General features: G+C 30.7%; 1 protein-coding gene across 1 annotated transcript; it reads left to right on the top strand.

Annotated features, from left to right (window-relative positions):
• Window positions 1–3,119: 3,119 nt before the first annotated feature.
• Window positions 3,120–7,297, top strand: LOC133701575 (plastidic ATP/ADP-transporter-like). Its single transcript, XM_062125529.1, has 5 exons — window positions 3,120–4,328; window positions 5,026–5,280; window positions 5,942–6,085; window positions 6,181–6,528; window positions 6,684–7,297. The coding sequence occupies exons 1-5, from the start codon at window positions 3,567–3,569 to the stop codon at window positions 7,044–7,046; spliced, it is 1,872 nt and encodes a 623-aa protein (XP_061981513.1). The 5' UTR covers window positions 3,120–3,566; the 3' UTR covers window positions 7,047–7,297.
• Window positions 7,298–13,453: the final 6,156 nt, after the last annotated feature.

Below are 13,453 nucleotides of genomic sequence, written 5' to 3'. Positions count from 1 at the left end.
AAGAGAGAGGAGGCGACATCTATGAGCAGAAGCAATCATAATTGAAAGAGAGAAGCCAAGAACAACAACCCCTTTAAGACGTCCAGTTCTCTGATTTTCCTATACTCTTGAGTGATGTTAATTTAGTTATGAAGTAGTTCTTTAGTTTGAAACTTTTTGATCTAGCCTAACTATGATTATACGAATATCTCGTTGATTGAATTAATTTAGTATTTGTTGAGTATTTCATTCTACATTTAATGCTTGTATATGTTTGATCATCGTTTGCATGATCCATGATTCAATTTGAGATTGAGAAGTGATAAATATTTTAGTCATTGTTTGAAATATCATAAGGAACCTATATGATAAAAATATCTATGAAACTTGTGTAATCATTAAGAGTTTTATTGTTCCTAATAAATTTAGACAAGTTTAGATTTTTCATAGAGATGTAGAAAATTTGCTTGTTAAAATAATTCATTGATGCTCGAGAGAGATTAATAATTAAATTAGTAAGTGACTGTTTGGTATTGTGGCTGCGGGTGAGGTTCACCCGCAACCACAATTTTTCCTGTTTGGTAACATTTCCACCACAATTTTTTAATGGTGGGTCCCATCATTAACTGTGGTGCAACCAAGAGCATGGCTCCACTGTTCATCTATTTTTTCTATGAATAGTGAAACTTGTCCGATTCAAAGCTAAAAATGTATTGAACTAGATCCGATCCAACAAAATAATTTTTTTATTTTTAATTGTGTTTTATTCAAAAAATTAGCGTTAAACATTATTCAATGACTACATAAATTAGACAGAGATCGCTTAACGACGTCGCATTTACAAAATTTGATCGCAATCTCAATTTCATACGTGATGGAATTGTAGGTAGTTTAATGGAACAATAAAAAATATTTTAAATAAAGTATTATTTATTTCATGATGTAATAGCAATAGTTAAATCTACAATATTAAAATTAAAAATCATCAATATTAATATATATTTTTTAAAATTATTTTATAACCTCAATTTCAAAAGCATTCTTAACCAAACACATTAAACTACTTTTTGTTCAACCTCAATTTCAACCACAGTTTTAACCAAACACTTATTTTTTCAAACCAACCTCAACTAAAAGTACTTTTTATGAAACAACTTTTTTCAAACCACAACCACAAAAGCTACCGCAATACCAAATACACTCCAAAACCTGATTATCAACGATATAAAAGAAATTTCGATAGGATTAATTCAATTGGGAAATTCACATAGGATTAGTCACGGTGAGGTTGAAAATCCTAGGATCCGTTAAACTTGATTTCAATACCATTTAATTATTTGTTTTAATTTTTTAGTCCCGTAAACTCTTATAATCAAATCATCAAATAAATAGGGATTAAATAATTTTGGTATTTATTGATAATTTTTGCAAATCTTCATGGGATAATACTCAACTCATTCACTTTATTACTTGTTATGATTTGTACACCTGCAATTTTGATCAACCGTTTTCGTCTCAATCTTTTTTAAAATGATGTCTTATATTTTTTAGTCAAATTAATTTTTTCCCTTAATTACCCAAGTTATTTTTTGATTTAACAAGTTATCTAGTTGCATTAAATTAATCTTTATATATATATATATATATATTTTTTTTTTTTTGCAAACTCCTTAATAATATCTAAATATTTTTTTTTTAAAAAATTAATCCCACCCATAATATTATCTGCTCCTACCTAAATCTATATACACGTAACTAAGTTATAGCGTGGGAAGCCACCTGGTTTGACTTTGAAGATTAGAGTGCAAAGAATCTTAAATTCTGAAGAGGGAAGCATAAGAACCTTGCAAGAAACGAGCACCCATGCCTAATCACGCCGTTGATAAAGAGAGAATTAAATCATTTGATGAAGAGGATGTCCATCCTTAGATTAATTAGCTTATTTAGAAAAAAAAAAAAAAGAAAAGATTTGAAAACTTCTGTTGCAAAACGACACAAAGGTCAGCCGGCAATCTACGGGTGATGCACGGATGACCCATAACAAGACATGCATGGTAAGAATGATATTGTTCCACCCATCATTAGACATTGGGTATCATTTTCACAAAGCTTTTTTCTTTCTTGATCTTTCCTTTTATCACTTTTAGAATAGTTTTGAAAGTATAAATATCAAATTACGTATCAAAAACCTGGAAAAAAAATACCAATGTTAAAAATATAAATCAAACATGTAAAAGAATGTAATCAAATTAAAAGATAAATAAAAAAAATAAAATTTCAGTAGAAAATATTACAACCATGCAACCCATAGAAGATTGGAGTGGGTGAATCTCTAATTAATAAAAATGACAACTAATATTCACGGATTAAATTCTACTATATTTACATTTTATTTATTACTTATTGCATAAACAACTTAAGTATTCATATCATATTCATCCGATTTTAAAAAACAATTACCATGATACCATTTATAATTCGATATACACTTATTATAAAATTATACACATTATATATAGCGAATGTGATTTTAATATTAGAATATACATATATTATATTATATCTAAAAATTATAAAGATTCTATATATACATAAAATATATACTTATATAATACTAATGCATATATCACAAATCAAGTTTAACGATATTTATATTATATTTATTATTTATAAGATAAAATAAATATATAAAAAATAAAATTATACGTTTAAAAGGGTGTTTGGAGGTGTGATTGTGGTTACTTGTCAAAGTGTTTTTTACTTAGAAAAGTATGCCAATAATATTTTTTTATTTTTAAAAAATTATTTTTAAGATTAACACATCAAAATAATTTAAAAATATCAAAAACATATTGTTTTAAAATAAAATTTTTTTAAAAACATTTCAAACACCCTCTAAATTGATTTGGGTAAATAAGTACATCCTGAGGCTAAATTGACATCCATGGCAATGAAAGATAACGGAGGATGTCACACACTTGTAGAGCTTGGCATCTCTCTCACGTGTCGCTTTCATGCCCCCCCATGTATCCCGTTTGATTTAAAAAAGTGAAAAATATCTCAAGGGCACACTAGCCATAAACAAAAGCACTCAAGAGTCGAGGCTCCCACTTCCTCCTTTTATGGTCCCCTGCACCTGCCCGTGAGGCCCTGACCGCACCACCACTTCCTTCTTTTTTCTCCTCTTCAGCTCCCACTTGGCGAGCCCGTTCTCTGATTTCCGAACCATTTTTTTTGGTCTTCTTTCTTACCCAACAGATTGAAAACCTTCCCTAGTTTCTATGACCAACTGTTAAAAAGAAAAATCTGTCGGTAATAATTTTTTTCTGTTTGTTTTCGAAAGTTTTTTTATACAGTAATTTTCTTTTTTTTGAAAGACAACGAGGGTTTGGTTTGTTAGGTTGTTGATATAAAATGATATTTATATCAATTCTCTACTCTTCTATCTGAGCAAATACAATTTCCTTCGGCCACCGTATCTCTCTATCTCTGTCTCTCTCTTATGCTTTCGTATTGAAAAACCAAAGATTTGGGTTTTGTAAGCGACCTAAAGAGAGGTAGAGAGAGGGAAACAAAGAGGGAGAGACATGGAAGCGGTGTTACAAACCAGAGGGCTTCTTTCACTACCACCAAACCCCAAAGGCAGAGTTTTGTACCCTTCACAGGGCTTAAAGCAGAGGCTTTTTGCTACAAAACCTAAAACCTTTTCTGGGTTTTCTTTGTCTTCAAATGGGCTTCCAAAATTTCCTACCTCTGTATCAAAACCAAATGGTTTCTTCCCAAAAGATAGAAACTTGCATATTTGCAGGGCTGAGGCTGCAGCTGCAGCTGATGGACAGCCTTTGTTTGGTGAAGAAACTGATAAACCAAAGTTTTTGGGTATTGAGCTTACGACTTTCAAAAAAATTATCCCGCTGGGGTTAATGTTCTTTTGTATTCTTTTTAACTACACAATCCTTAGAGACACTAAGGACGTGTTGGTTGTGACGGCCAAAGGTAGCAGTGCAGAAATCATACCATTTTTGAAAACTTGGGTGAATTTGCCTATGGCTATTGGGTTCATGTTATTGTATACAAAATTGGCTAATGTCTTGTCTAAGCAGGCTCTCTTTTATACTGTAATTCTTCCTTTTATTGCCTTTTTTGGGGCCTTTGGGTTTGTTTTGTATCCACTCAGTAATTATATCCACCCAGAAGCATTTGCTGATAAACTTCTCAATGTGCTTGGCCCAAGGTTTCTTGGTCCTCTTGCAATTATGAGGATTTGGACTTTTTGTTTGTTCTATGTCATGGCTGAATTGTGGGGCAGTGTGGTGGTATCGGTGCTGTTCTGGGGATTTGCTAATCAGGTAATCATCCTTCCTTTTGAAGTTTGTTTTAGTTTCAAAGTTGTCTGCTTGATTGTTTATAGCTGTGGTTATTTTTTTTTTGCTATATAAATTGTCTTAATATTTCGTTTCTTTTTTTTCCTCTTAAAAAAAAAGAAAGGAAAAATCTACGTGTGACAGGTCACTAATATGTTACTTATGCTTTTTTATAATAAATAGTTCTTTGGATTGTTATAAAGCTGCACTGAAACGGAACAAGGTTGTTTAGTTTTGTTCTGAGTTTGAGTTGTAGTTTGCTTAAGGGCTTACATGTTTCACTCAATGATTTTTCCAATCGATTCATAAGTTCCCTCTTCATTTCTGCTGCTTTGGTTTTTTCATCCAGAGCAAATATATGCCAAGTTTTTGCTTGGATCCTATTGCCTCAGCATCCGTGCCATGCTTAAAAGGAGATTCATGGGCTATGAAATTGAGATATCAAGGGCTGTGAGTGTAGTAGTTAGAGTGAAGTAAAATTGGTTTGGCTAATAAATTTTGTCGTTAGAGTGAATAATCTCTGCACTTTAAGTTCAGTCCTGGTTTCACAAAAAATTATAAGGCATCGAAAATTGTAAATGTGATTGTCTTGTTCTCAAATTTTCCTTTTCTTTTCCCTATCTGAATGGCATGTAAATATTGATCAAAGCTTCCACATAATGATGTCGTGTGTATTGTGCAGATCACTACTGTAGATGAAGCAAAACGGTTTTACCCTCTTTTTGGACTTGGGGCGAATGTTGCTCTGATTTTCTCAGGCCGAACAGTGAAGTACTTCTCAAATTTGAGGAAAAACTTGGGTCCTGGTGTTGATGGCTGGGCCGTCTCCCTCAAAGGAATGATGAGCATTGTGGTGCTGATGGGGCTTGCTATATGTTTGTGTTACTGGTGGGTGAATACTTTTGTTCCTCTACCAACCCGCAGTATGAAGAAGAAGGTAATCTTCTGCAAGGACTCTATGAACCCTCAAAGCAATATGTTTGTGTTAATATGTTTGTGTTACTGGTGGCTCGTGAAATCTAATTTTTTGTTATGAAATTGAACTATAGCATACCTGAAATAATTACTAGATTCTTTAATTTGGTACTGGATATTTTTTTCACCAGCTACTCTGCAATTCTTTATAATATGGCACTCTTTAATTAAGGAACAGGTACTGAAATGTGATGAGACATCATCTTACCAGCTACATACTTATCTAGATGGGCTTACCTTTAGCAAGGACTTTTTTTTTTAAAAAATATTTATTCAAGGTGCTGGAAAGCTGTATTTTGTAGATCTTATAAAACAAACAAAAAGGTCTCAGAACTTGAAGGTGCCTTGTATATAGAAATTGAAGGGTGTCATAACATCCTTACAAATTATCTAAAGCCATCGTGCTAAAGAAAGAATACCTGTTTTGCCAATTTTTTCTCTATATCAATAAATGTACAACCACATCAAATTTATTACTTGGAGAGGGTCATGTGCATGTTCTGGTATAATATATATTTTCACTTGTTAACAAATGAGATTCAATTCATGAGCATATACTTTGAAGACTCAGCGTAGTAATTTAATGCTATAACAAGGTTCCCTTTTTGAAAATCCATGTGCAGGAAAAGCCGAAGATGAGCACAATGGAGAGCTTGAAGTTCCTTGTGTCTTCTAGATATATTAGAGATCTTGCGACTTTGGTGGTTGCATATGGTATTAGCATCAACCTTGTTGAGGTTACCTGGAAATCAAAGCTAAAGGCACAGGTAAACTTTATCTGATCCCATCCTTGTCCTCTTCTCTCTGAGCTTATCGATTACTGATTCTCTTTCCCTCCCCTCTCTGCCATTCATCTTCACAGTTTCCCAGCCCGAATGAGTACTCTGCCTTTATGGGTGACTTTTCAACAGCAACGGGAATAGCAACTTTCACGATGATGCTTCTAAGTCAATTTATATTTGACAAATATGGATGGGGAGTTGCAGCCAAAATTACACCCACAGTCCTGCTTCTAACAGGAGTCGGTTTCTTCTCTCTGATCTTGTTTGGCGGTCCTCTTGCACCCACCCTCACACAGTTTGGGATGACTCCTCTTCTTGCTGCTGTATACGTGGGTGCTATGCAAAACATTTTCAGCAAGAGTGCAAAATACAGTTTGTTTGATCCATGCAAAGAAATGGCCTATATTCCCTTGGATGAGGACACCAAGGTTTGGACCTTTTGCTTGTTATAGATGCTTTTGTAGTTTAAACTGGCAATCTATTTCAATCATTCTGAGACAGTTTTGATGCAGGATATGGAATACTGAATTTAAAAATGGCTAGATGTTCAGTGCTAATTTTGCTTCTCCAATCTGTGCTGTAGGTTAAAGGGAAGGCAGCCATTGATGTTGTCTGCAATCCTTTGGGGAAGTCTGGAGGAGCTCTCATTCAACAGTTTATGATCTTAACCTTTGGGTCGCTTGCCAATTCAACTCCTTACCTTGGAGGAATACTTCTGGTAATCGTGTTTGCATGGTTAGGTGCAGCCAAGTCTCTTGATACCCAGTTTACTGCTCTGCGCCAGGAAGAAGAGCTCGAGAAGGAGATGGAAAGGGCGGCAGTGAAGATCCCTGTAGTGTCTCAAGAAGGTGGGAACGGCTCTCTTTCAAGTGGCACTGCACTCAATCCAACAACAGGTGACCCATCCAGCAGTTCATCTGAACCCACATCTCCCCGTAACATCTAGTATATTTCTTCCATTCTCTGCCGAGGCATTCTGGAAGAATAAGGCGAGCTCAATGAGAAAGCGCTTGTAGGTGAATTGATTTGTTGTAGGAATTTATTTTTAGAAAATGAACAATCGATAAAGGGTAGCATGCATCTTGCTGTTCTTTAAGTCAACTTTCTCCTTGACAACAGTGTCCGTCCAGTTTTTTAGTCTCTGTTGCAGAATTGAAATTGAATAAATATTTATAGAAATCTGTTTTTTCACTATAATTTCACTTTGGGAATGAATCGATCATGGGGGCATCATAATCACAATAATTTTGTGGTGCATGTCTAATTGAATAAAGAACAATCTGGATAATATACAGAGGAGTTTTAATGGTGGACATGGCTGGTAGCCAAGTTCCAGTAATGGTTTGTGAAGAACAATGAAAGAAAGAAAGAAAGAGAGGAAGAGGGGGAGATAATAGAATATGCTTACTCATCTCTCTTTTTTTCCCACCCCTCTCATTTTGATAAAGGTCTCTATAAAAGAAGTTGTTCTACAATAGACAACCAGCGCTCTCTAATCTCTATCATATCACACATGGCAAGCGTATGGTATTTAGAAGTGTTTTTTTTAAAAAATTGATTTTTTTTGTTTTAAATTAATATATTTTTGATATTTTCATATCATTTTGATGTAATAATATCAAAAATAAAATTTTAAAAATAATAAAAATATTATTTTGATATGTTTTGAAAAAAAAAATATTTTAAAAAGCAACTGGTATCATAATTTTAAATACTCTCAAATAAAACTAAATAAACAATACATGTAATAAAACTAAATTCAATTTTGAATGTTGATAATTTTCAGGAAATGTTCGTTTTAAAAAAAATTAATGTTTTTTTTATTTTAAAATAATGATTTTGAATGTTTTTAAATAGTTTTGATATGCTAATATCAAAAATAAATTTTAAAAAATAAAAAATATTATTTCAATGTATTTCCAAACAAAAAACACTTTGAAAATCAAACATTACCACAATATCAAACAAGTTCTTAAAAGAAAATTCATTATTCTTTCCTTTTCAATCTCCCTCATTTCAGTTACATTTTAATGAGAACAAGATTCTAACTTGAATCTTAAACATGACTTATAGTAAAATGAAGTAAAAAAATAGCTTAACAAACCAATTTGTAACAAATTATCAATTTTGCTTTTGAAACAAGCAAAACAAATTCGAATCATACGCACTTGAATTTTGAAATTGAATAACTTATTGGTAATCTAGAAAGGGATACAAAGAGACTAGGAAAGGGAAGAGATAGTATGAGATCACACATCAACAATCTGGCCCATAAAATTTAGGTTTTAAAACAACAAGAAGAAGAAACATGTTTTTTTTTTTTTAATGGTTTAAGCTTGGGATTTTGGGTTTTAAAGATAAAGTGAGCAAGATGTTAGTGAAAACAGAAAAGAAAAGTAAGGTGTGGGCTATTGAGTAGTTGATCCGAAAAGAACTAATGAAAAAAAAAGGGCAAATAATTTGTTTGCTTGTTTAAGAGATGAGATAAATTAAAGAATTGATTGGAATTGAAATTTTGGTTCAAAATTAGAGGCAAAAAAAAAAAAGGAAGGCAAAGGTAAGAGAAATGGGTGCATGGAGAGGAGAAATGTGTTGGAGAAGTAAAGAAAGTGACAATTAAAAAAATCAAGCAAGACAAAAGCAAAAACTTAAACTAGGTATTGTTTTCTTTTTGTTAGTGAACTAGGAACTTAAATAATTTTCGAGTTTCTCATCTAAATCAAAAGTACTCATTTGGTAAAACATTGACTTTGTTAATAATAATAATAATAATAATAATAATTAGAGTATAAATTGCACACATTAGAGATGCCAAGGTTGCCTAGAAAAATAGAGAGAAGAACATGGAAAAAGGAGTTTGAATTCACATAATTTACTTTTACAAATTGGAAAAAAGAAAGACCTTTTGGTTTTTCCACCAAAATGCTTGATGTTTTCCAAGATTTTCTAACAAATAAAAAAAGATGCTTCTCCTAACCTTTCTTATTAATAAATTATTTTTGGATAAAAATACTTTTAAATGTTCAATTAATTACAAATATATCCAATACACACACTTATATCCTAACCTTAATTTTTCACTCTCACTTCTCTTCTTGTTACAATCCTATTGTGCTTCTGTCATCTATAAAAGAATAAAATTTGAAGAAGCTATCATTGTTCACAAATGAAAAAGAACGAAATGAAGGTATGTTGAGCTTTTGCTTATCTTTTACTTGCTTGGTGTGTTGCATTGTCTATTTTGTTAAGTAATTTTTTCTTGGATTCTAGGGTTTCAAAATTTTTTTTGAGGAGATTGATTTTCAAGTATATGAATTTTAGGATTTGAAATTTAGGGTATTTTAGTTGAGAATGATGTACATGACAAATGTTGATTTACCGTTGTCATTATAGATGTTATAGGTTTTTAAGAAAGGAACAACAAAAAAGTTATAGACCTGTAATTATTAGTGAGGCGTTGGAGAAATTTGGTTCATGAGGTTTGACCCAATTGATTTAAGACCTTTAAATAAATCAACTTGAATATATAGACACTAACTTCTCTTTAGTTAGAACATGTATTTGTTGCCCATAAAAAATAAGATTTTATTATATCCACCAGTATAAGCTCTAATACAAACTTTAAAGCTATTGATTCAGCAAAACCAAACAAGTATTGCCATATTTCAACTTGGCCTCTAATTAATATATTTGTCTTTTCTGATCCCATCTTCAGTTTCTTTTTCAAATATCCTAAAGTTCACGATGCAATACCATAGATGAATAGTTTATAGGCCATACATCTTAAATATAAGCTTTATATATATATATATATATATATATATATATATATATATATATATATTCCCAAATTTAGGTAGGAGTTGAATTTTGAAAAGAAGATAGTTCTAAAATTTAGGTAGTTGAGTGTGTGTATGTCTATTATTATATCTAAATCCTAATTTTTTAGTCTCACTTGTCTTCCTTTTGTATTCTCATCGTGCTTTTACAATTTATAGAAGAAAAGAAATTGAAGAAATTGTTGTTTTTATTCTTCATAATTGAGAGAGAATAAATTGAAGGTACGTTCAACTTCTTATCTTTTACTTGTTTGGTGTGTTACACCTTTTATTTTGTTAAATTTCCTTTCCTTGGATTCTTGGGTTATAATTTTTTTTTTTTGTGGGGATTGGCTTTAAAGTATATTACCTTTAAGATTTGGAATTGGGGGCATTAATGGTGTACTTGACAAATGTTGATTTGTCATTGTCATGACAGTTATCATATGTTTTTAAGAATAGAACAACCAAAAAGTTAAAGACATGGAATTATTAATAAAAAAGGCGTTAGAAAATTTTGTTTTATGCGGTTTGACTTACTAGTTGATTTAAGATCCTAAAATGAACTAATTTGAGTATATGGACACTAATTCCTCTTTAGTTAGAACATGCATTTTTCCTTCATCCACCATAAAACTTTATTATACATACCATTCTAAGCTCTAAGACACGCTATAAAACCATTGATTCAGCAAAACCAGTCAAGGATTGCTATATTTTAACTTGGCATCTAACTAATATCCTTGCCTCTTCTAATCCAATCCTTAGTTTTTTTTTTTTAGTGATTCTAAAGTTCACCCTTTAAAAGTTTATAATGCGATATTATAGATGAATAATTCATAGACCATGCATCTTAAATATAATTTAATATAATATTTAAAGACATTTTCTAAATTCAGGTAGGAGTTAATTTTTTCCTAATTTTTTTTTAGAAAAAAGATAGTTTCAAAATTTAGGGTTCACACACACACGCACAAACACACACATATCTGAACCCTAAATTTTCTTTCTCACTTCTCTTTTTACTGTATTCTCACTATAATTCATCAATAAAAAAAAACTAAAGAAGTTGTTGTTGCTATTCTTTGTAATTAAAAGATAACAAATCGGATGTATGTCCAAAATTTTCTTCTCTTTTACTTATTTGGTGTGTTGCATTTTCTATTTTGTTAAGTTGCCTTTCCTTGGATTCTAGGATTTTAATTTGTTTTTGTGGGGATTGACTTTGAAGTGTATTGAGTTTAAGATTTGAAATTAGAGGCATTCGAGTTGAGAATTATGTGCTTGATGAATGCTAAATTTTCATTGTCATTACGGTTATCATAGGTTTTGAAGAAGGAAACAACAAAAAAATTTTAGACCTGAAATTATTATTGAAAAAGGCATCGAAAAAATTCGATTCATGAGGTTTGACCCACCAATTGATTTAAGACCCTAAAATGAGCCAACTTGACTATATAAACACTCATTTCTCTTTAGTCAGAACATGTATTTATCGCTTGTCACCATAAGACTTTATTATATCTACCACTCTAAGCTCTATGACACACTTTAAAGCCATTGATTTAGTAAAATAAAACAAAGGTTGTTATATTTGAACTTGACCTCTGACTAATATTTATGTTTTTTCTAACCCCATCCTCAGTTTCTTTTCCAATTATCCTAAAGTTCACCCTTCAAAAGTTAATGATGTGATACTATGGATGAATAATTTGTAGACCACATAACTTAAATACAATTTAATACAATATACAAAGATAATTCCCAAATTCATTTAGAAGTTGAGTTTTTTCCTAAAATCTATTTTGGCAAGGAGTTAGTTCCAAAATTTATGTAGGAGTTGAGTGTGTGTGTATTATTATATCTTACCGTATTCTCATTATGCTTCAACATCAATAAAAGAAAATAAATTGAAGAAGCTGTTGTTGCTATTCTTCACAAATGAAAGAGAATGAATCGAAGTTATGTTCAACTTCTTCTTATCTTTTACTTGGTGTGTTGCATTATCTATTTTGTTAAGTTTTTTTTTCTTTGAATTCTAGGCTTTTAATTTGTTTTGTAAAGGATTTGCTTTCAAGTATATTAACTTTAAGATTTAGAATTAGGGGTATTCTAACGAAGAATGATGTACTTGAGAACGTTGATTTGCCACTGTCATTGCAGTTGTCATAAGTTTTTTGAAAGGGAAAAACCAAAAGTTATAGACTTGGAATTATTACCGTAAAAGGCATTGGAGAAATTTGATTTATGAGGTTTGACGTACTAGTTGATTCAAGACCCTAAAATGAGCCAACATGAGTATATGGATACTAATTTCTCTTTAGTTAGAACATGTATTTGTCACTCGATCTCTATGAGACTTTATTATATATATCACTCTAAGCTCTACAACACACTTTAAAACTATTAATTTAACAAAACCAAACAAGTGTTACTGTATTTAAACTTGGTCTCTGGCTAATATCTCTACCTTTTCTTATCCCATCCTTAATTTTTTTTCTTCTAATTATTCTAAAGTTCACCCTTCAAAAGTTTAATGTAATAATATGGATGAATAATTTATAGACCATACATCTTAAATACAACTTAATAGAATATGTGAAGATAATTCCACAATCTAGGCAATAGTTGAGTTTTTTCTAAAATTTATTTTGGTAAAAGATAGTTCTAAAATTTAGGTGGGAGTTGATTTATTCCTAGAGTGTATTGAAAAGAAGATAATTCATAAATTTAAATAGGAGTTGAGTTGTACTAACCTAGAAGTTGTGGGCGAGAAGATAATGTGTTGCCTAACTAGATCAATTTATTAAATTATAATATTAAAAAGTGAAGAATATTTTTTATTTAGGCGTCCATTGCGATCTTTGTAAAATATTTTAGGCATTTTCTTGTAATGATAATATCAATTGTTTCACATAAATTTACAAAATAATTATATGAAATTTAGCTACAGCAAAAAAAATACCAAGAAATGATAAATCAAGCGACAAACCCTTTGTTTGATCCATAAGATATTCAACTGCCGAGTGTGTGTATGAATGTATTGAAGAGTCTTGATGATGTATCGAATACTTAGATCAAATTAAGCTTGTTCAGAAGGAATTCTTGGCTTAAGAGCTTAGAATAAGCTTATTAATTATTAATATTTAAGTTACTTGTTTAGATTAATGTCGTTTATATTAATTAAGTTTGTATTTGAAATATTTTAGTTTTATGTTTAATTTTAGAATTTTTTTGTTGACTAAATTTATACATTCCGAACTTAATATGAAAAGTATTATTGGCTGTATAAATAATAGAATATATAATGTAACATAAAAACTGAAATAAAATATTAATGGTCTATATATATATATTTTTCAATATAAATAATATGTTTTGGGTGGCAGTTCCACCACCGTTTTAAAAAGTTTTAAATTTTTTTGCTTAGTTTTTTTATATTTTTAAATTATCTTGATATATTAATGTTAAAAATAAATTTTAAAAAATAAAAAAAATATTATTTTAATATATATTTTAAAATTACTATTAGTTA

The sequence above is a fragment of the Populus nigra genome, chromosome 8 (assembly GCF_951802175.1).
Source record: "Populus nigra chromosome 8, ddPopNigr1.1, whole genome shotgun sequence".
Lineage (NCBI taxonomy): Eukaryota > Viridiplantae > Streptophyta > Magnoliopsida > Malpighiales > Salicaceae > Populus > Populus nigra.
This window is presented reverse-complemented; position numbering and strand designations above follow the sequence as displayed.

Excerpts from the sequence above, each read along its gene's own strand:
- LOC133701575 (XM_062125529.1), top strand. The coding sequence starts at position 3,567 with ATGGAAGCGGTGTTACAAACCAGAGGGCTTCTTTCACTACCACCAAAC. Across the intron at positions 5,281-5,941 it reads CCCGCAGTATGAAGAAGAAG|GAAAAGCCGAAGATGAGCAC; the intron begins GTAATCTTCTGC and ends ATCCATGTGCAG. Across the intron at positions 6,529-6,683 it reads CCTTGGATGAGGACACCAAG|GTTAAAGGGAAGGCAGCCAT; the intron begins GTTTGGACCTTT and ends TCTGTGCTGTAG.